We start from the raw sequence: 21,843 nt of genomic DNA on the forward strand, positions 1-21,843 counted from the left end.
GCTTGTCTGCGGTTACTTCAAAGCCCTCGGGGAAACGGGGCATCTCCCTCTGTGCCCGTGTTCACCTCAGGGCGCTGAGGGGGAGTTCGGTGGGAGGCAGTGTGATGCAGGTGAACTTGAGAGCTGTTTATTTGCGATAGTAACTCGGACTTGTGTGTGTTTAGGAGTTTTTTTTAGCTCTTTACCCACGCTGGGCATTAATAGTTGAAGCTGCTCGGAGCGGGGAGCGGCGCTGCCCCCTTCCCTCCCACACGGCCCCGGCGCGCGGGGGGGGTGAGGGGAGGGCGGTGTCCTCGCGTCAGGCGGGGCCCCGCCAATGGCGGGAGGCCACGCCCCCGGCCCGAGCCACGCCCCCCGGCGTCCCGGATTGGCCGCGCTCCTCCCCCTGAGGAGCGGGGGAGGCCCCGCCCCGCCGCGCTGCGCTTTAGCTGGGCGCGGACTCTTCAAGAGCGGCAGTGTGAGCCGTGGCGGGCGCCGTGCTGTGCGGGGTTGAGGCGGCGTCGGCGCCCGTGCCGCTGCGGAGAACCCGCCGGACGCGGAGGCAAGCGCGGGGCGCGGCGCGGCGGGGCGCCGTGAGGCGGCGGGGGCACGGAGGGGCCGGGCGGCGGTTGGTTCCCGCGGCGGGAGTGGCGTGTGCGCATGCGCGGGGTGGGGGCGGGGCGGGGGTAACGGTCCGTGCGCGCGCTGGGGCGGGGCCGGCGGCCGTGAGGCGGGGGCGGAGCCCGTGCAGGGGCGGGGCCGCTCCGTGCCCGCCCCGCGTGTCCCAGCCGGGATTTAAACAGCGGATGGAAACTTCCCGCTGGGAATCTGTGTGTGCCCACCTAGTCCTGTGCCCCGGGGGGACCCCGGACTGGAATATGTGTGTGGACACCTAGTGCTGTGCCCCGGAGGGACCCCGCACTGGAATCTGCGTGTACCCACCTAGTGCTGTGCCTCCCGGGGATCCCCGGGCTGGAATGTGTGTGCCCACCTAGTGCTGTGCCCCAGGGATCCCAGCCTGGAATCTGTGCGTGCCCACCTGGTGCTGTGCCCCGTGGATCCCCGGACTGGAATCTGTCTGTGCCCACCTAGTGCTGTGCCTCACGGGGATCCCAGCCTGGAATCTGTGCGTGCCCACCTAGTGCTGTGCCCCGTGGATCCCCGGACTGGAATCTGTCTGTGCCCACCTAGTGCTGTGCCTCACGGGGATCCCAGACTGGAATCTGTGTGTGCCCACCTAGTGCTGTGCCCCGGGGATCCCAGACTGGAATCTGTGTGTACCTGCCTAGTGCTGTGCCCCGGGGATCCCAGCCTGGAATCTGTGTGTGCCCACCTAGTGCTGTGCCCCGGGGATCCCAGCCTGGAATCTGTGTGTGCCCACCTAGTGCTGTGCCTCACGGGGATCCCAGCCTGGAATCTGTGTGTGCCCACCTAGTGCTGTGCCCCGGGGATCCCAGCCTGGAATCTGTGTGTGCCCACCTAGTGCTGTGCCTCGGGGGGATCCCCGGGCTGGAATCTGTGTGTGTCCACCTAGTGCTGTGCCCCGGGGATCCCAGCCTGGAATCTGTGTGTGCCCACCTAGTGCTGTGCCCCGGGGATCTCAGCCTGGAATCTGTGTATGCCCACCTAGTGCTGTGCCCCGGGGATCCCAGCCTGGAATCTGTGTGTCCCCACCTAGTGCTGTGCCCCGGGGATCCCAGCCTGGAATCTGTGTGTCCCCACCTAGTGCTGTGCCCCGGGGATCCCAGCCTGGAATCTGTGTGTGCCCACCTAGTGCTGTGCCCCGGGGATCCCAGCCTGGCACCTGCTGGAAATCTCCATGTACCCACTTGGTGCTGTGCCTCAGGGGTACCCTGGGCTGGCACCACTTACAGGGCTGCACATTTTGGATGGAGTAGTTAGCAAAGCAACTCAGATCCAGGTCCTGCAGCCTGCTTTGAGAGCTCCTCTGTGCTCCTGAGCTATTCTTTCCATCCACTTTTTGCAAAATGAAGCATCTCCCCCCTACAAAAATGTAGCACTGACTGAGGTATTCTGAACCTACCCTTCTCTAATGGGAATTTTCAATTTCCAATTTGCAATGTGAGCCAATTAAAAAAAATCCAAATTATTAAAGTATGCCTTTTATCAGAAGTTAAATACTCCTTTTTTGTGTTAGTTTAATAAAAAGGAAATAGTAAAAATTACCCAGAAAGCTGTCTGTGTGCCTTAGGACTCTCCTGCTGTATTGGTCCATGGTTTGAAATCCTGGGGAATGTTCTGAGGAGCTTAAATTCCAGTCATCTTAATTAGTGTCTTAAGAGCTGAGTGGGTCTCATTTAAGACCAGGTTTTATAGCCCTCTCTTCAAAGGCTGAAATTCAAAAGTATCACTGAAATGTGGATACGAGATTTACGATGAAAGGTACCAGAAGACATTGCGGATATTTGTTAGAGACATGTGTACAACTTTCTTACAGAGGCACCTGTTGTACTACAAAAAGCATTTAACATATATTAAAAATTACTTCCGGTGTTGCTTTGCAAATATGGTGTTATAGACTGAAGAAGAATTAGTTGATGATGTAGTAGTAAACCTGGAAGTTATATGGATTCTGTTCAGAAGCAGATCTGAACAAGGAGGAAAACAAACCTGTTCACATGTTTTAATGAGCCATGGATTTTACCATAAGTTAGTACTGATGAGTTCCACTTGAAGTGCCTCCTTTTGGATGTTTTTTATGATTGAAACTTTGGGTGGTCTGCCTTAAATGGAGATCTCTTAGTGTTCAAAGAGAGATCCTTTTGGGGGGGGGGGGGGTGTGCTGTATTTTGGTGGGGTTTTTTTGGTTTTTTTTTTTTCCAAGTAGGAGGATTTTGTGCTTATATCTTCTGGGGTGTACAAATCACTAGAGTGTTTTGTCTGGATAGTTGTGCCTGCACAGTGAGCACTGCTGAACGTGGAGACTCCCCACTGATCCTGTTTGGCTTTATGAGTTTTTTCCCAGTCTATTAATAGAACAAAATACTAAAATGCTTAAATACACATCATGAGTGACTGGTCGGCTTTTGAAGAGAAAACAAAAGCTGCCTACTGAAATGATTTTTTTTTTTCACTCTTAAAGGCTGGTCCCAGGTGTGTTATTAAACATGGGCTTCTTTCCTTTTCCTTTCATACTCCTAACCAGGACATGCCCAGTGGGACCAATATCTTTTATAGGGTCGTTGCTGCAGACTATTCCATGAGAAAATGCACACTGTGCTATCGAGCTCTTCTTGCTATTCTTAGAAACCACTACCATCCTGAAGGTTTTCCAAAATCTGGGAGGGGTAGTTAAAGGCTGAGGGATGCCTGGCACCAGGCAAGGCTTGCAGAGGCTGGCCAGGCTCAGGTCCTGTGTGCTGCACTCTGCTGAGGCAGTGCTGCAGCAGTGCCTGCCTGCCAGAGCACTTTATTTTTGGCCAGTGATTATCAGCAAGGCTGCCCAGGAGGAGCTGGCTGGGGATTACAGGACAAACAGCACAAAGCTGTAGGAAACCGGGTTTTGGCAGTTGGGTTGCAATTTGCTTTTGTAGCTGCCCTCTCTTCTGCAGGTTGTCTCTAAGAGGCCTTTAAACAGGTTGAAATACAGTATTTTTGAGCATTCTTGCTGAGATTCATTTTGGGTGTTTCACCAGAGGCTGGCTGCTGTCAGGGACTTTGCTTTGCTTTTGAAATGCCATCTATGCAAGGAATAAACAGTGGAAGTTGGCTTATCTGAAACACTGGTAATCTGTGAGTAAGCTGGAAACAGTCATATTAATTTAAAATGTTGTTTGTAGGCTTCTGAGTTTCACAAGAAAAATAATCGTAAAAAAATCCTTCTGGTCTCAAGGAATCTCATTATTAAGGAGAAAATTTAAGGTGTTTATGATGAGGAAAAATGACTCAATTTACAAGGAGAGAAGGCTGCTACAGAGGAGCTTTAAAAAGCCTCCTGCGAGTGGAGTTTTATTGTCATTGGAAACGAAAAGCTCACAAACAAAAAAAATCCACTAAAAGACCAAGCAATCCTTCCCCCAAGCAAAAATCCCCCAGAACACTGTCTGCAGCGTTGTGTAACCAAAGTGATAGTGTTATGCAAGGGGGAGAAGAGTCAAAAAGTGAAAGGACTGTAAACAAAAGCTGGGAAGGGAGGGAGTGCCACCCTGTGTGCTGAGTTGTGGCTGGGTTTTGTTGTGTTTCTTTTAATAGGGTGCTGCTAATCACAACATGAAGACACTCGTTTCAGGATTTAGGCAAATTCTCTTGAGGTAAGCCTGGTAGGGAAAGGGTATAAGGGAGAAGTGTCAAGGGAGGACAAAGAAATGAGCAGAGGGAGAGGAAGAGGAGCAGGAGCCACTGGGGGTTAGGAACCTGTAGCTGCAGTGGTGGAGGGGAGCAGGGTGCAGGTCCTGCTGTGGTAAACTGCAATTCCCAGCTAGATCCTCCTGGGTAATTAAGGCATTAGGGGAGGATAAGCATAAAGTCACTTAAAACATCAGTTGCTTTACTGTGTTTGTCTGGTACTTGTCTCTTCCCTTCCCCAGTACTTATTTAATGTCAGTTTTTCTTTTTACAATACTCTTTAGTCTTTCAAGTGGAGTGTTTTGGTACATGAAAAGCTGTTTAGCAGAATTTCAGCTCTTATGGTTTTGAAACCTCAAGTAATACACAATGCAAAAAAAAAAAAAATCTGTGAAATGGTTTACTTATGACAGAAAAACTTTTCTCAGAATGAAAATAATTTTCCAGTATTCCACTTTGCAGTACTTGTCTTTCCTCCCTCTTTGCCTTTATTTTTCCCCCCCTCCAAGATAGTAGGTTTTGCTTTGGAAATTCACTTCCAATATGGGTGGAATGAAATAATTTTTGCAGCTTTCTGCCAAAATTAAATAAAACGTGTAAAAATGTAAATTGTATAACTTTTGTCAAGTTAAGTACTTGTACTAAAATTTGTTTATAATTTTTTTGCAGCAGATACTTTGTTTGGCTCCTGTACCTATGACATTTTTTTGTGTTTGTGTGTGTGTGTGAACTTCTTGGAGAAATGCCAAGGGCTGGACACTGTGGCAGTACCAGCCTCTCAAAGTTCTTTTTGATGTCACTGTAGTGAGATGAGCACACCTGAGTGTCCCACACTGTCTTCAGGGCAGAAACATTGTATGAAATTTCCACGTTACTGGGTAAGGGGGTGTTAATTGTGATTTCCCTCTTGAAAAGCATTTTATTTAATTTTTAGCTGCTTTGTAGTTTAAGCATATTTGGTCAGGCACTCCAGATGAGTGATTTGTCAATGCTCTTTAGTTCAGTGTTTGTGTTCCATCTGAGGGTGCTTTGATTCTTCCCCTCTTTCCCCTAGAAGAGTTGAAAAGTCCTCCAGATGAAAACAAAATAAGTGGTAATGATATTCATTGCAATTTTGGACATTTGAAACTGTACCAAAAGGGTATGTGGTGTTTGAGGGAATGTGATGGAGTTAAAACCCAGCACTATAAAGTTTTGTGCTGCCAGTTCTTTGAATAACCTCCATCTTCATACAGGTATGTGATCCACATCTCCAAAGTACTTTTTTGCCTGAACAGCTGCACTTTGTGTGGAAGTTTCCTGGATTTCAGGAATAGCAACCTGTGCCTGCTAAACCAAACCACTCAGACTAAGGGAGGTGGATGGTAAAGTTGGGACAGTAATAAATACATTCCTAGGTGCATGTGGATCCCTGGCTGATGGTGCTCTTCTTGGAGAGCTTCTTGGAATTCTCAGGGACAGTCAAACACAGGGATTCCTGAACTCACATTAACCTCACAGAGGAACTGTTCAGTTCTCTCCCCTTATGTTTTAGCCATGCAGGGTTGCTCTGACTTGCTGTAGTTATTTGCCATTATGTTAGGGCCAGGGAGACATTGGTGTCTGAATTCACACTCCTTTGGATTTTCAGATTTGCAGGCCTGATAGCTTTTACAGGAGGAAAGACACGAGTCAGCCAGGTGCTGAGAGCATTACTGAGTCACCAGAGCTTTAGGATTGGGGCTCCAGCTTTCAGCTGTGCATTTCCCTGTCTGATCCTAGAAAGGGGCTCTTCCTGAACAGCTGTCCACTGGGAGGACTTTGTGCTGAGCTCCTCTTAAGGCTGAAGTTATTGGTTTATTTATAAGGGTTAAAATCCTGGGGATTTTAATGGTATCATTTATGATTAGCAGTAAGACCCCCAAACCTGGTGCCAGTGATGCCAGGAGAGTGATGTGCAGAGATGAAAACCTTGTGGATGAGGTACCCATGGAGCAATGAAAGGTGAATAAAGCATACAGAGAGTGGTAAGGCAGTACTGGAGCATGTGGCTCTCCGTGTTCTGCTTCATGTTTTGAGGGTTAAGGAGCAAGTATCCAAACTGTATTTCTCAGCTCCCTAGGTTTCCACATCTCACTTTAATGTTTGCACCTTCAGTGTAAAAAAAAACTGTAGTTATAAACAAGCTAAGGCTTCAGACAGATCTTTTCTTAAGATCCATATGTGGTAGTCTCAGAATCGTTGACCCCTTATGGGATCTGTGCATTGAAAGTTGCTGAGCTAGGCAGTTGCTGGGGAGATCAAGGAAACTGGAGACATGAAAAGGAGGGCAGTGGGAGTGCTGCTCAACTAGTGCACAGTTCAACAGAATTTACTGTGGCATTGCTGTGCTGGACCCACTTTTGCTACTGCTCTCATATGGTTTCTGGTTTTGTCTCTAGATTCTTAATGAAGAGCTGACAGGAACTTACCTTTCAGGCTTCTGCAGGCCATGTTCAGTTAAATCATTCATTAGGTTTATTTAAGCATCTCCTTAACAAAGTTGTAAGTACTGTGCAAGGGATTCCTGCGTGGAATAGATACAGTATGACTTGGCAGCATAGCTGCTGACAAGAAGGGGTGAAGGTTGACATTGGTCTTTTGATCCCAAAGTCTGGGAGCCCTTTGTTAATTGGCAAGCCACAAGCAAAAGGATTTGTCAAGGAGAACTGTCATTTCTCAATTTGCTATGAAAAATAATCTTTATGTATTACACAGTGCCTGATGAATAGAATGGTATCCAAAGACACAGGAAAGAATTCTTTTTTGGTAGGAAACTTCAGAACATAGAAGTTTCTATTTTGAAAGCATTAGCCTTGTTGATTGGTTTCTAATGTGTATTTATAAGAATGTATACTAGTTCATCAAATGCTTTCTTTATATAGATTTACAGTAAATACATTTCTCACAACAGTGCCAGTCACATTGCTCAAGGTCATGTTTTTCAGTTTGGGCAAGGTTAGATGACAGACCTGAACTTTTTGGGTCTTATTTCTCAGACTGATAGAATCAAAAATGAAATGAGGTATGAACACTTATTCCCCTGAGATGTAAAGTCTTTCATTGCACACAGAACAGACTCTGAATGAAATAAAGAAAAAACAGAAAGGGTGTTCTTGTTTGACTTGGGAGGCAACAGGGTCTGTGTTCTTTAGATAACATCCCCTTTTATGGAATTTTTGAATGACGTTGAGAGAATGAAATGTCTAACAGAGTTGTTGTATTTGTACTGTGTCATGAAAATGAGAAAATTTACATGGCCCATGTTATTTTCAGGTTTGCTGTAAACTACCTACCGTAGCTATAATGACACCAGCTCTCAGAGAGGCAACAACAAAAGGTCATGGTATCCACTTGTCACCTTCTTTGTCCTCTAGAGCTATGGAGTCTGATACAGCTTTGTGCATGGAAAATTCCAGAGCAGTGGAAGAGAAGATAAAAGAGGACTCCATCGCACGGATTACTTGCTCAGTCCTGGGGTTCCCCACTGCTGAGCCCAACCTCAGGAATGACATCTTCAGTGTGCAGCATTTTGGTTCCCCACCATCCTCCAAGTGCTATCAGTCTGTCTTGTTAATGAGTACAAATTCTGCGTTTAACAACAAAACTGGTAAGCAAACGAAAGCAGGAGAGCCTGGCTGCTCCAGGATGAGAAAGTCATTACATAATGGGGCTGACACATCATTTGGTCATATTAGTCACTCAGAGCCTGAGCAACAGGTCAAAGGGGCAGCATTTTCAGAGACCACATCTCCAAACTTGGCAGGAATGCAGAGACTTTCAGGTTCAAGTGTAACTGAATCCAGTAACGCAGAAGAAATGCAACTTTTAAATGGTAAATGGTACAAGAAGAATGGGGTTTTGGGTAGGCCTTTGGAAGTCTGCACTGAAACAATAAAAGGGGATTTATTACACCAAATTCTTCACGGGCCTTCAGAAGGGATTTTGAGCTGCACCCAGGAGGAGGTGTACGCTCGCTTACTCCAGTGTGTCACTAAGCAACAAATGGAAATCAGTCGCGCCAAAAGAACTCAGAAGCGTTTACAAATGCTCCTGGCAAAGCACGTTATCAAACACTGTGATCAGCAGCTGAAGTGCTTTGTGAAACATCAGCTTCAGAGAATGAAGGTTTTCCATGAGCCAGCTAGATTTTTGAGCAATAGCTCCCTCAGATGCACTGAAGGTTGGCCGGAAAACAACACAACTCCTTCGGAGAGTAGTTTGGGTGTGGATGTACAGAACGGAGTTAGCGTCGCACCAGGTGAAATCCGTGGCTTTGCACTTTCTACTGGAGGGCTCCTGTCTCGTGTGGAGAAGGACCTGGACTCTGATGCAACGTGTAGCAGCTCAGATGAAGATGGTGAGGAACAGACTGTGGAAGCGTAAGTGTTAAAATTCCTGCTTAGACTCATGTGCTTCTTACTTGTAAATCAGGATGGAAGGGTCTAGACCTACAGATTCCATCTTGTGTGAGTAACCTCACTCAATAGATAGTCTTACTGAAATCAGCAAGACTGACAGTGTGAGCTGGGTTTGGCAGAAAGTAACAACTTCTAATTAATGCATTTGAGGAGCAGTTGCTTTACTGGATTGCAGAGAACTAGAGTACTGCACTCTCTGTTTGCATTCCATCAATACTGCTAATACTTGAATGATGCTGTAAATCAAATAGTGATTGCTGGAAATACTTGAGGCCAGAATGAAAATAATTTTAATTTTACTCTGGAGTTATTAAGAATTAGTCAGTAGTAGGATCTTGAAATCCACCATGTTGTGATAATGAGTAAAAATTTAAAATTATCATCTGATGCAGATATGAAGCCATCCAGTATTTGGTGATTGGTATATTGAAAAAGTTTGGATCTTTAGCTTGTAATTTTAAAAATACTAATTTACTTCCTGAAGTCACTCTGCAACTATGAATGTAGCTAGCAATGGAGTTTTTATTATTGCTGGTATCTTTTTCAGGATGAACCAGAGGAAAATTCATATCATTAGCTAGTTGTTGGCAGGAATCCTGTCAATACAAATTACAAATCAGTGGTGGGCAAGAGAAGATAGTAAAATTGCTCTCTGATGATGCTATAACCTTTTTTCTTTTTTTTTTAACCTCTACCTTGCTACACTGTTATCACAATCTCTTCAGTCAAGAAATTTTAGAAAGCAGTGAAAAGACAGCTGCTTTCCTCTTCCCAAAGCTGGAGAGATGAGCATGTCTTAGGGTTTGTTGGGATACAATAATCAGGATTGTGATACACAGAAGAGAGCTGCACACAAATGCGGCAGCTTGGTGGGAACTCCATGATACCCACGTTTCTCATGGGCTCTAATAGATAGTCAGGACAGGGTTTGTGTTTATTGGTCTTTCCTTATACCCTCTGCTGTCAGAGAGTGTCTGGAAAAAATACATTTAAAAATACTTTAAAAAACTCACTTCTCATTCTGCTTCCTGGAAAGCATTATGCTCAGAAGAAATCAAGTTAGCTTCTGAAACTGGAAGAGCTTTGCCTGTTACATATTTATGGTTTCAGACCAGCAGGGCTGTATCAAATCTCTGCTGTGTTCTGTTAAGTTCTGTAGGTCTGAAAAACAGAGAAAGTGTTTTCATTTTCTTTTACATGTTGTCAGAATGGTAAATACTGTGCTGAAGTCTAGCCAAAGCATAATGACTTGCCAACTAAGTTAGGAACACCTTTAATATTTGAGTTTGTAAAATAATTATTCTTTTGAAATATTTTAATGAAAAACATCATTTGGGCTCTCCCCAGCATAGGAGAATCCACAGTCTCCTAACTGATATACTTGAACTTCTAAGTAATATCTTTGTTCTAGGATTCTTATCTCGTGATTACATGAACTGAAAAAGAAAACTCTTGAGAAATTCTTGATTCTTCAACAGTAGTGGATAATGTAAAACTTGGACCAAAGTTTTGTGTGATGGTTTTCTTTTTTCTTCTTGCCAGGGACACTTGAGTTTCTACCTCCTCCTGCCAGTCCTTTACCTTTACTCCTTCTTCTGGCTTTTGGCAGTTATCTTTCCACTTAAGCCTTACTCAGTTTACTTTGTAGCACTGATGAAAAAATCCACAGAGGATGATTAAGTGCAAACCCATCACCTTTGGCTCAGGAAATCCCCAAGCTGCTCTTGCTGGGAGCTGAGGGAATGTTCATATTGCTGGAGCAGCACTGCTCCCTCCGTGCCTGCTGTGGTGTAACATTGTTATCTCAGCTATTGCTGGGAGGCAGGAGAACTGGGTAAGATGATCTCTAGTCTGACTCAGTGTGGCCCTTTATTTTGGGTTGTTTATTCTTCTGCCTTTCTTTGTGTTCCTACTGCTGAGCAGTTGTTCAGCACAGCAGCCTCGCTACATTGGCAGGGAAGGAGTCGCTGGTGTTTGGGGTGCGCTGCTGGGCCAGCAAGCTCAGAGTTAAAAGTACTGCCTGATTTCAGCAAAGACTTGTCTGTGTGCCTAGGCTGAGGAAATGCTTGAATTAACATGCAGTCAGGACAGGCTGTCTCTTATTTGAAATTATTATTATCTTCAGCTCACAATATTTTTCTTCTTTTCTCCAACCCTAAGATTTGCCTTTGTGGCTAAAATGCTGCCCTTTTTTTTGGAGGTAACAAAGGTAAATCAGTTATTCACCAGTTCAGCTTGTCAGAGTTGCTGTTTCCTTGCCACTTTAAGGCCTTCTGGATTACCTTTCATCTGGACAAAAGAAACAAAGTTAATACCCATTTTAATTTCTACTGAGCAGATTTATATGCTTTGAATTGCCTTTCTGTCATTGGGAATTGGCTCTAAGTGCTTTCCAAAAGCAATGGGATCGTCTAGGTGAGACAATACTCATTTCCTCACCTGTATGGAAATTTTTATTTTTCATAGTGAGCGCTTTTACTCTGAATTCCTCTGTGATAATCTTCATAACATTTAACTGTAGTTACTATAAGGTTCAAACAATGTAGTGATGAATGGAAAGAATGTTTTGGTTCTGCCCATATCTCAGTGTACTGATTGCATTTAACTTGAGGGTATAATCATGCTGGTGACTGATCACTGTTGTGACTGTGGTGTTTCTCATTCTTTTCGTGGGGGGAGGAGGTCTCAATCCAGTGTGCAAGGCAGGGAGGAACCTGCAGTTACCATGTCCACCTAAGAACAGTCTGTTTCCATCAGGAGGGAGAAGTTGATTCCAGCTCCAATTCCTCATGCTACATAACAAACCTGGAGTTATTTTTAGCCTTTTGAACCTGTTCATTCTCATTATCCTGAAGAGAGTTTTTCCCAATGAGTATTGACATAAGCTCTTCTGAGCTGTATCTCAATGCTTTGTGGCTCAAGTAAGATTGTCTCTATCCATCTATTTCAATACCTTTGTTGTTCAGTTGCAAATAGCTGTTGTAAGATATTTAAACCATTGTTCCTGCATTATACAGATTCTGCCCTCAAGACAAGAGAGATCCTTGGTCTGCTGGCGAAGGCAATTCACAGTACTCAACAAACTTCTCTAGTTCCTAGAGTAATTGGAAAGGCTCACTCATTTCAAGAGTTTAATCAAAACATATTTTATTCTTTTGAGAGTCTACTAAAAAGAAATATGAAAAAACGATTGTCTGTCTTCAGGACCTTTGTCATTTTGCTGCTACTGTCAGCTCATGAATGTCTTTAACCTGTCAGTTTTCATAGCACCACATTTCCAGCAGTAATTTTTGGTGTATTTTAGGACATTCCATCCTTTGGGCATAGGAAATTCTCTCAGGGGATGTGGTAGTCCTTCTCTGTAGTTTCTCAAAGGCAGCTTTTAGGTGCTGCTCTCTGGCTCACTGGTAGGTGTTAGAAACCAGAGCAGAATGCCCAAGGAAGGCAACACAAAGCTGACCATGAGTAATTCCTTTAGGGATTCATAACTAACACTTGATTTGCAGCATAGACAACATTTCACCAGCTGAATTTACTTCAAACTTGTTGATCTTTGCAGTTCGTGAAGATGAAAGATTACACATAGAAATGGTCATAGATTTCAAACAAGGTGAATTGAATGATGATGTGAGCTCAAAAGTTTTACAACAGCACAGCTCTACTCTGGCAGCAGTGTGTATCCTGCTAGGCCTACTCCTCATTCTTATTGATGTATTCTGTGTCTATTCCTGGTGTGGTAGGAAATACAATGTACCACAAAGAACTCTGATGCTCAGGTAGTCATTTGGGAAACTTGTGAAGTTGCAGAGTGCAGAGTTTTTCTTCTATGTACACTACATGTGTGATCTTCCAGAATCAAAGGCTACATCACTGTGGTTCTTTGAAGAAACAGCTGCTCACTCCATCAAAAAATACTACATGCATCTAATCATTTAGACAGAAAACCTGCTTGCAGTAGATTTTTTCTGCAAAATAAGTAGTTCTTTGTACTCATGACAAATCCTGTGCCTTGTTTTCCCTGTTCTCCTTTCCCTATCCAAATACAATCCTTTTGAATCATTTGGTGGGATTTTCCCTCTGAAATGTTTTCATGCCTTTCCCTCTGATTTTGAAAGACATGTTTTACTGATTATCCTCCAGCAACCTCAAGCCTGATGAAGAGGCACTGTTACATTTTTCCATGCCCACAGGATTTGTTGTGCCTGGAAACTTTTATAATGAATGTGAAGAGATAGTAAATCTTTCTCTTTTTTTTTTTTCTCCTTTATTTTTTTCCCCCTTGGATTGCTAGTTGGAAAGAGAAGATGGGAAATCTGCTTTTAGTACAAACATGTGATGGGGAGGGGAGCATTAAGCAGAGAAAATACAGGAAGGAAGAAAACATTATGACTAGTATCTCCAGATCTAATCTGTTTGTTCTAGATCATTTTCCATTTTTCCTAGCATTTTTTTTGTGGCTAACTGAGCAACATCAATGCAGTTCTGCAGGCCTGGCTATACATGGCACTGCTTAAGGGACAGGGTTTATTGCAAGTCTTGGAGCCTCTTTATAAAGGGAGGATGTTTGTTTTTGCAAGGTCAGGTCCTAATTTTCCACACTGAGCTGTAATTTCACTTCATGCCTGATATGAGAACTGAATTATGAGTTTGGGAAGGGAAGGAAGAGAGTCTGCCAGGGCAAAATGCTGCTCTTAGGCACAAACCTCCACTTGTTTCCTGGTTTTAACACCTTTTTAATTTATAAGTCCAGGAAATGTCTTATTTGCATAGAAGATTAATATGAGGACTTTTGAATAAGTATAAATTCACTGGTGTAAATAATATACTGATTTAAGAATGTTTTATATGTTGCTTTTTCAAGAATTCCATTTTCTCAATTCTTGGCTCCCATCACTAGGATGTGGGAAGAGAATGAAAGAAAAGATAGCTTTACATTACCTTCTGTTTTAACTCTCAGGATACATGTATTATCTCAGAATACATTTAACCTCGCTTGGCTAGGTTTCCATAAGATGAATTAATAACTTCTTCAGGGTCCCACATGCATTTACTATTTTGCCTTAGAGATCTCAGTGCAGCAATAAAAACTTGCTGTTGAGCAGGACTTTGCTCTCACAAAACCAGAGCAATGCTCCTGTGAGTGGGGATCCTGATTTCTAACCTGTAATTACATTAATATTTTTTTGCAGCTGCTGAAGGCAGACTGGAAGGTTTTAGTGAAAGGTAGAAGGTTTGACAGGTTTTAACCTGCAAGGGAAACTTGGAGCTGGGAATCTCAAATATTTTCAGTTAGATGGGTGTTGAATTCATATTAAATAAAAACTTGGCATTACTCTTCTTAATAACTTTTTAATACACAGTCAAGATAGTGTAGTAGAATAGCAAGTCTAATAAGCAGGCACATGTGTGTGCATATATAACCTTGTATGCTTAATTAAATTGGAGACAAGAGGAATTTGGTGCTTGATGTCAAGTGCTGATTAATCAGTGTTTTATGGCTAGCTTTTTTCTTTCACTAAGCTGAGAAATGTGTTTGTTTTAATTAAAATCCTTGCTTATAAACAACAATGAACTGTCTTTATAACTTCTTGTAAAGCAAGGGTAGTGTTATTTTGGTTTATAGCTAACACTGATTTAGTGAGAATCTACTTCAAAGGGATACACCCAGTGCCTTTGAAAATCAGCATACATGGGCCCCTGATACAGGAAATAATTTAAGTGCTTTCCTTTTCACATGAAGTAAAAAGTGTGCATAAAGACTTCCCAAAATAGGAATGCTCTCCTGTAACAGGGTTTCATTCATCCTGCTAAATATGGGTTAGGAATGTGATGTTAGATGTTGGATTTAAATATATTGACCTGTGCTCCTTTTTTACTGAAACAGCTGTAAATTATTTTTTTTGCATCCACACACTTTGCCTAGCTCTTGTGAGTTAAAAGAAGTTTTCTGTTGGGGAATTTAAATAAATTCAGTTTTCAGTTAGCAAACTTTTAGTTGCTGATTCTGCTGTTGGAAAAACAAATAAACCTGAAGGTCTGTGTTTGAATATATGTAATATAAACTCCCTTTCTTCCCAGCCCATGGGGTAGATTGAGCAGCAGAAAAACTCAGTGAAATTCAATCCCAGGCTCCTGCAAAACACCCAAATTGCAAACTGTTCAAACATACATTCACATATATATATACACTGATTTATAGGATGGAATTGGAGCTTAATGAATCCCATACCCATCTTTTCCTTGTAAGAATATACATACAAATTTTGGAGTAAACTTCAGTGGCTGGACAGCATTGATATGCTGTGTATGTGCTGTCATAATGTTCCATTTGCACAGATCTTGAAAGGAGTGTATTTTGTAAGTTCTGCCTTATTTTATGTTCAGCATGGGCTACAGATGTAGCATTACTTGGTTTCTTTTTGAAGGGCAGTTGTGTAATACTTAGAATTTCTAGGCCTGTGTTCCTGGTGTTTTGTTGTTAATCTATTGATGTTGTGCCATTTCAAAAGCAAGAAAAGAAGCTCATTTCAAGGCAGCCGTGCTGTTCTTGAAGTTTCTTTCTCTGCATTTTAGCACTACCTGCTTCTCTGCTTCCTGTTGAACTGTTGGTGTGCTGGAGCAGACAATACAATCTTAAAAATGAATATTACAATATTTTTAACAAAAGCCATTGGCAGATACTCAAATTACAGCATGTTGGGTTTTTTTCTTCTTTTATTAAGAGGAAGTGCTGCTGGTTGTTTACCTTTTGCAGGTTTTTCTTTCTGGGCAGTTAATATTCTGGCTGACTCCACCTTCACTAACCCCCTTGGCCTTTTATAATTAACTCAGCTCTAAAGAATTACGTAAACAGAGCTGGAGGTGAAGAGCACCTACCAGCTTGTGAAGCCAGCCATTGGAAAGATTCAGGACTCTAAGAGATCCTTTAAGAAGCTGAGTTTTTAATCTATTCTGTCCCCAAATTGAGTTAACAGTTCACTGCAAGTATAACAGTTCAGTGTCTAATGTAAAACAGCAGTAGTAGTGTGATCCTTTGCAGGACCCCTGTAGCAGGCAAATACTGTCTGTGGCATCTCATCAATTTGGAAGATGTGATTTCCCTATCACATAGGGAGCATTTATAGTGCACCAGTGAAATTCTTCTGAAATCTCTCCCTTTCTAGGGTATTTAGGCACAGAGACTTTCTCTTTTAATATTTTCAGTTTTCTCCTGCAGCCTTTTGTCTCTGAATATTGATTTTCTTTTTCTCCCCACTGTCCCTTTTCATTTTGTGGAAGATGTAAAAATTCGATTCCATAGCTATTTAATTTCTTGCTACCTAATTTTTTCCCCCATAAATTTTCTCTTCAAGAGAAAAATCACAGCTATAGTTGATAATTTCAGGTGCTACTGCATAAATTCTTCAGGTCTGATGGCATAGCAGAAGTTTTCAGCTGGGTACAGGTTTTTTGTTTGGGAAGATAAGATGTGTGTTATGTGTTGGTATCAACATGCAGTATTGGATGCAATTCTGAAAATACTGAATGGCCTCAGTGTGTCAGAGATGGTGGGACCAGCCATGCTTGCCAGAAATTATAATTTTAATAAGCAGTTGCTGATGTCTGTAGATGATAGGGAGAACTATAAGCCATGTTTTGGGAAGCTATGTGGTGCTTCAGAGGAAAGTGTCGGCCAGGTAAAACTTCCTGTTAAACACCAAAGGAGGTAGCAACCTTGTAGGATCCAGAAGAATGACCTGGCTGCAGATCTTCACAGAGATTGCAAGCTAATTTTGAGCACCAGACAAATTCCCTTGATTGATTTTTTGGAGTAGGAGTGGGCAGCAGGGAGTGCATAGCTTGGTTTGGTGTTGGTTATTCCAGAACAGCAGCACACTGCTCCTGAAAGGTCTGAGCAAAAGCTGGGAGTGAACTGCTGCAGTAAATAGTGGGGTTTTTATGTAATATTGATCAGCCAAAATTGTTACAGTTTGGTTTTAATCTTTTTTGTACTCAGGAATGCATAGAAGAGATTGCATTCACAAAACAGCACACACTGGTTTTTTTAGTTATGTGGTTATTAGGGGTTTAACAGTTAACTGATCCAGGGGAATTAATGCTTAAACAGCAACTGAAGTTAGTTCATTCTGAAAACAAACATTGTGTAGGTGTTCTGGAAGAATTAGTCCTTGAGAAAGCATTTACGGGTCATTTCATAGTTGGACATATTTGTTCAGCTATTACAAGTGTTGGAGGTTTTGCTTGGGAGTGGGCACACACTTATCTCATGACTGAAATCTAGATAAGCTTATCTAAAATACAAGCATATCTGAATTCACCTAATTTGAATGTTTTATATAATCTATCTTTGTAGGTAATCTCTTATTTACTGTCAGTGTCTGCAGAGAGAAGAAAAATGGATGTGTTGAATTTCTCCATTTCACCATGCTGAGTGTGGGCCCAGGTATCAGAAGCCCTGGGCCCACATTAGTGGCTTGCAAGAAAATCCTTGTATTCAGGACAGTTGTTTTTTGGGCTTTACCTTGTGTGGTCAGAGAACTGAGTGTAATGGTGGTGAAAAATCAGAGACAGCTGAGGAAGTTCACAACTTACCAGCTCCAGTCCTGGAGGGACTCCCACCACACTAGTGTGCTGTGGGGCATTTGTGATAGAGTGCTGTGTGGAGAATATTTTGTATTTTTGTATAGCTGGGTGAGATTCCCAAGAGAATTCGGGGATGAGTGATTTTTTTCCCAATGTTTCATGAAGTTTATGGTGAGTCATATGATGTCTGGATGGAACTTAAGGACTGGAGAACCTTCTGATTTCTTCTGGCTTTTCAGTTTCTGAAGATCAGTCCTTCATCAAAACAGTAAACTTCTGCCATTGTTTTCAGTGACTCCCACTAAGGAGGGTGATCAGCTCTTTATCCTGAGGGTAGAATCACTCTGTGATTTATGAGCTGCTTCTTGCTCCCAAGTACTTCACTGCTATGTGATTGGCAATAGGCTTCTGTTAGCCCAGGAGTTCCCAGTGAGAGGAGATGAACCGACAGGGATGGTGGAGATCACTTTAGAGATATCATCTGAAAACTGGGTGCCAGAACAATGTGGTTTAAACCAAAGGGAACATCACCCAGCAGAAAGAGCAAAACACCCCATGTTGAGAGACTGAGCAGAAATGTTATGAGGGGATGTCAGGAACAACTGCCCTTCTTATGTTTAATGAAGAATTTTGGAATTGGAGGGGTTTTTTCCCCACCCACCCTATGTGAGTGCCTTTCTCTCTGGTTGTATGCATTTAAGAGTGTTGCTGAAACTTGAAAATGTTGGTGTTTTTAAAGGCTTTTGAAAGGTGATGGTGTTATGGGTTGTGAAATGGTTTTTTGAGTTTTGATGTGGGTCTGTTGCAAGCACTCTCCTTTCCTGTTCAGCAGGAAGCATCCTGTCATTGTCCCTGCAGACATGTCATGGCAGGGCATGGTACTTCACCTCACTGGGAATTACAAAGGTGGAAGGCTTTAGTTTCCTTTAATTTTCAGCATATGAGATGACTTGTGGAGAATCTGCCATGGTCACAGGGCTGCACACTCTTAAATACTCTTTCCTGTGCCCATCACACCTGCTTGAACCAACCTTCCTGAATACTTACTGTCAATCCCAGGTTCTGTGTGTTTTGTGTTTTTTAAACTCCACTGTGTTTCTCCATCATTTATGAACAGTTTTCAGGCTTATTGTTTTGTTTGCTTATAAAAATAAAATATGCCTCTAAGGTTTAAATTCCACCTCTTCTTGTCTCCTGTAACCAAAAAAACCTCAAACCCACACACAAACCCCAACCAGCAGTGTGTGTAGCACAGCAGTTTTATCTTGGTTAGCTGCTCCCTTTTTTGCTCAGCTACATTGCCTGCATTTATTTCTTGGGGCAAGCTGATCTTAGCTATTGGGAAAACATAAATCTCACCCAAAACACAATGGAGGCACTGGAAATACTTGTGAGAGTCCTGTTGTGTTCTGCAGTGTTGGTTTGGTCATGTAAAACCATGGTTTGTTCTCAGTGCTTATCTTTGAGGGAAGGTGAGAGCGCTAAGGGGTTCATTCATCTGTGCATTCTGTCCTTAGGTCATGGCTGAAACCTCCTTCAGTTCCAGCACCACCACTGACTGCAAGAGCACTGCTTTGTGCTCTTTGCTTGCCTCTTCAGTCTCAGCAGAAGCAAGTAGCATGAAATACTTAGACTGCCTCTGCTGTTGCTGATGATCCCCAGCTGAACTCTTTTCCATGCTTTGGGATGCCCTAGTACAGCCTGAATGTCTGCTGCCAGCTATATTTATGATCATACTTTGTTTGCATTTGGTTTTGTGCTCCTTGTGCCTTGTTTGTTCTGCTGCATTTCTTTTCTTTCCTTCTCTTGTAAATTGTGCAGGATTGACTTGCAGTCCAACCAAAATAGAAATGCAGGCAGGTATTTTGCATGGAAACAAGTTGGCCCTGATGCAATTCCAGCATGTTTTCTTAGGGGCAATTTAAATGAGATGTATTATTGATACAAAATCAGTATTGCTGTGTTCTCTTCCAATTCTAATAGTCCTGGATGAATGTAGGAGGTCATCTGCAGATTTAGAGTCATTGCAGGAGCAGTAAGTTTATATGCAAATTTAATATTCCACTGTACTACAGTACTGAACATGAGAAACTTTTACCAGTGTAACATGGTTTATACTGAGTTGCTAGCAGAAGAAAGATTTTGGAATTCCTGTTGAGGGTGTATGATCTTGGAATCAAAAGCACAGGAACCAAGTAAAGATACTTTGTAAAGGGAGCAAACAGGAAGTGGGACAGACAGAAACATCATTTTTTTTGTCTCATTCCCAACAGAAAACAAGAGCAGGAGCTTCTACTTTAGCACCTGCTTTTGACTTCCTCCTCCAGTGACAGGCCTGGTTATTTTTGTAACTGTGCTTGGTTTTTTGGTGTTGTTTTTTTTTTTTTTTCTCCTTTGGGTTTGCAGAGTTAATGAATTCTCTGAAGCCACCTTGAAACAACTTCCTTTACTGTGTGCATGTTGAGCTTTTCTGTCTAGCAGGAGCAGATTTACCCAGGTTTGGGGTTTGTTTCAGGGTTGGTTTGGATTTTTTTTGGTTGCAGAAATAGGTTATCATTTGTCACTTGAGTGACTGTACTACTTTGTGTGAACACAGAGGAGAGTGAGGATAGCTCATAGTGATTTTATCTTCCTTAGGAGTTACAAGCTTTACTAAAAGATTTGTAGAGAAATAGGCTTGGAGGAAAAGATGGTTAAAAATAATGCAAGATCAAACAGATAGGAGTGCCAGGGATGGGAACAGAGTTCAGCAATGCTTCTGTCTCTCACCCTGTGTGCAACACATCAAAACTGGGGAAGAGATCTAAACTTAAACTTGCTTCAGTCATGCTGCCCCTAAAATTAAAATTAACCAGGAGCAGCTCTCTAATCCATGGCACTGTGTAGCTGCCCATGCCTTTGAGCAGGCACTGGGCATGGGGCAGCCTGGAGAGACAGAGAAGCCAAAATTGCTTCCTTTGGCCTGAGCATAGAATGTTTGTGCTTAGTTTGGTGGAAACCTTTCCTTAGAGTGGGGCCTGAGGACATTGTTACACAGTGTCATTAAATGCTGTTATTTAAATTATCATACAGAATTTAAAGCCTTAGGAAATACTTGCATAGTGTTTTGGAATGAAGCAAAAATGTACTTAATATGTTTACCAGTGAATGCAATTAATTCAAGATTAAATACTATGTCTAAGTGGAAAAAGAAATGCAACCATTTTTGAAAATAACTTGTGATGTAGCTTTGCAGAGGATTCTTGTTTGTGTGTAAGACAGCAATGTACAGAGGTTACAACATTTACCATTCCTTCTGCTGTCAGCTGTGGTTTGATATTGGTTGTGGATTCCCTTGTGCCACATTGATTTCATGCAGTCTAGGTGACATAAGGCCAGTTCTGGCCCTTCCATTCTGCTTCTTGCTCCCCAGCTGTGTACAGAACACCTTAGTTTTCTTCTCACTTCCTGCCCTCTCCTCCTCAGTCTGTTGGAGAGTAGCTCACCTTTCTCCCCAGGCTGTTGGATCTAGTTTGGGAGGTGAATCTGTTGGTGTGATTTATTTCCTTTCACCTCAGCTTTCTTTTTACCATGTCCTGGTTTGTGGGATTTCATTGTTCATTTCCTCAATTGCCTTTTGAGAAAGGAGCAGAAATAAACACCTCAATACTCCGGTTGGGGTTTTCTCCCTTATCCTCTTTATTCCTCTTTAACTTCTTTTGGTTAAAATTATTAACTAAGGGATTATTATAGACTCATTAAGCAGCTCTTTCTTAGGACTAGCTTTTTGCCAGAGCAGGGTCCTGAGACAAGTCTTAACTATTCCAGCCACCATGCTTGTGTGAACACATTTAATTAAAAACTTGGAATTCAGACTGCCTCCCTTTCCCAGCAAAGTGCATTTTATGACTTTCAGGAGCACAAACATGCAAAAGCTGTCAATCCCAAAGAAGTTCTTGTCAGGAATACCTGGTTAAAGCATAACTAATTGGGACTTTTTACTCTTTGTTGGCAATAATGGGAAGATAAAGAAAAATAAAAAGAGGTCAGAAAAATAGATTTTCACAAGATGACTTCATATGCCTTTTTTTTCTAGGAGAAAATTACTAGTAGAATATGTAAAATACAAGTAATTTATTATCATACATATTTACAGAGTTCTTTGAGTTTCTTTTTGATAGTAATCTAGATTTCTTCCTCATAGTTTGTATTTAAATAGGAGGTTTCAGTCACATAATTTCATATGTTCATTTTTTTCTGTGTATGAGAGACTTTAAACTGGTGATAAATTATGTGGGAGGATAATTTTTGTTAAAAAGGGAGAAGATTATGTATTTTAGAGGTAATCTACCAGAGACTGTGTCTATCCTTAGTCTCTATGATAGCTAAAGTAGACTGAAGGTTCTGAAATTTTGAGTTATATTATGTTTTATAACATTAGCCTTGAAAATGTTAGGATTCTCAAATTTGATGGTTCCCTACTCATGCCAGGACATGTCTAGCAACTTGTGCTGTATTATCTTTCTTTGTTGTTGAGATACTTGACACAAAATTCTGC

At 42.2% G+C, this 21,843-nt stretch overlaps 1 protein-coding gene across 8 annotated transcripts in view; it reads left to right on the forward strand.

The window, feature by feature from the left end:
• Positions 1-403: 403 nt before the first annotated feature.
• KANSL1L (KAT8 regulatory NSL complex subunit 1 like) overlaps positions 404-21,843 on the forward strand; it is a 62,811-nt gene continuing 41,371 nt past the window's right edge. For 6 of the 8 annotated variants that reach the window (XR_011680318.1, XR_011680319.1, XM_071434357.1 and 3 more), the window contains exons 1-2: positions 1,767-4,250; positions 7,579-8,684. Coding sequence is in view for 6 of the 8 variants with exons in the window: in XM_071434357.1 (XP_071290458.1) it covers positions 7,609-8,684 (1,076 nt within the window). In the remaining 2 variants the exon portion in view is untranslated. Of the gene's footprint in view, positions 542-1,766; positions 4,251-7,578; positions 8,685-21,843 lie in introns of those variants that run through there. The other 2 variants (XM_071434358.1, XM_071434360.1) reach the window with 2 other exon arrangements.

The sequence above is a fragment of the Agelaius tricolor genome, unplaced genomic scaffold (assembly GCF_023055355.1).
Source record: "Agelaius tricolor isolate 1412-34295 unplaced genomic scaffold, bAgeTri1.0.p SCAF_10, whole genome shotgun sequence".
Lineage (NCBI taxonomy): Eukaryota > Metazoa > Chordata > Aves > Passeriformes > Icteridae > Agelaius > Agelaius tricolor.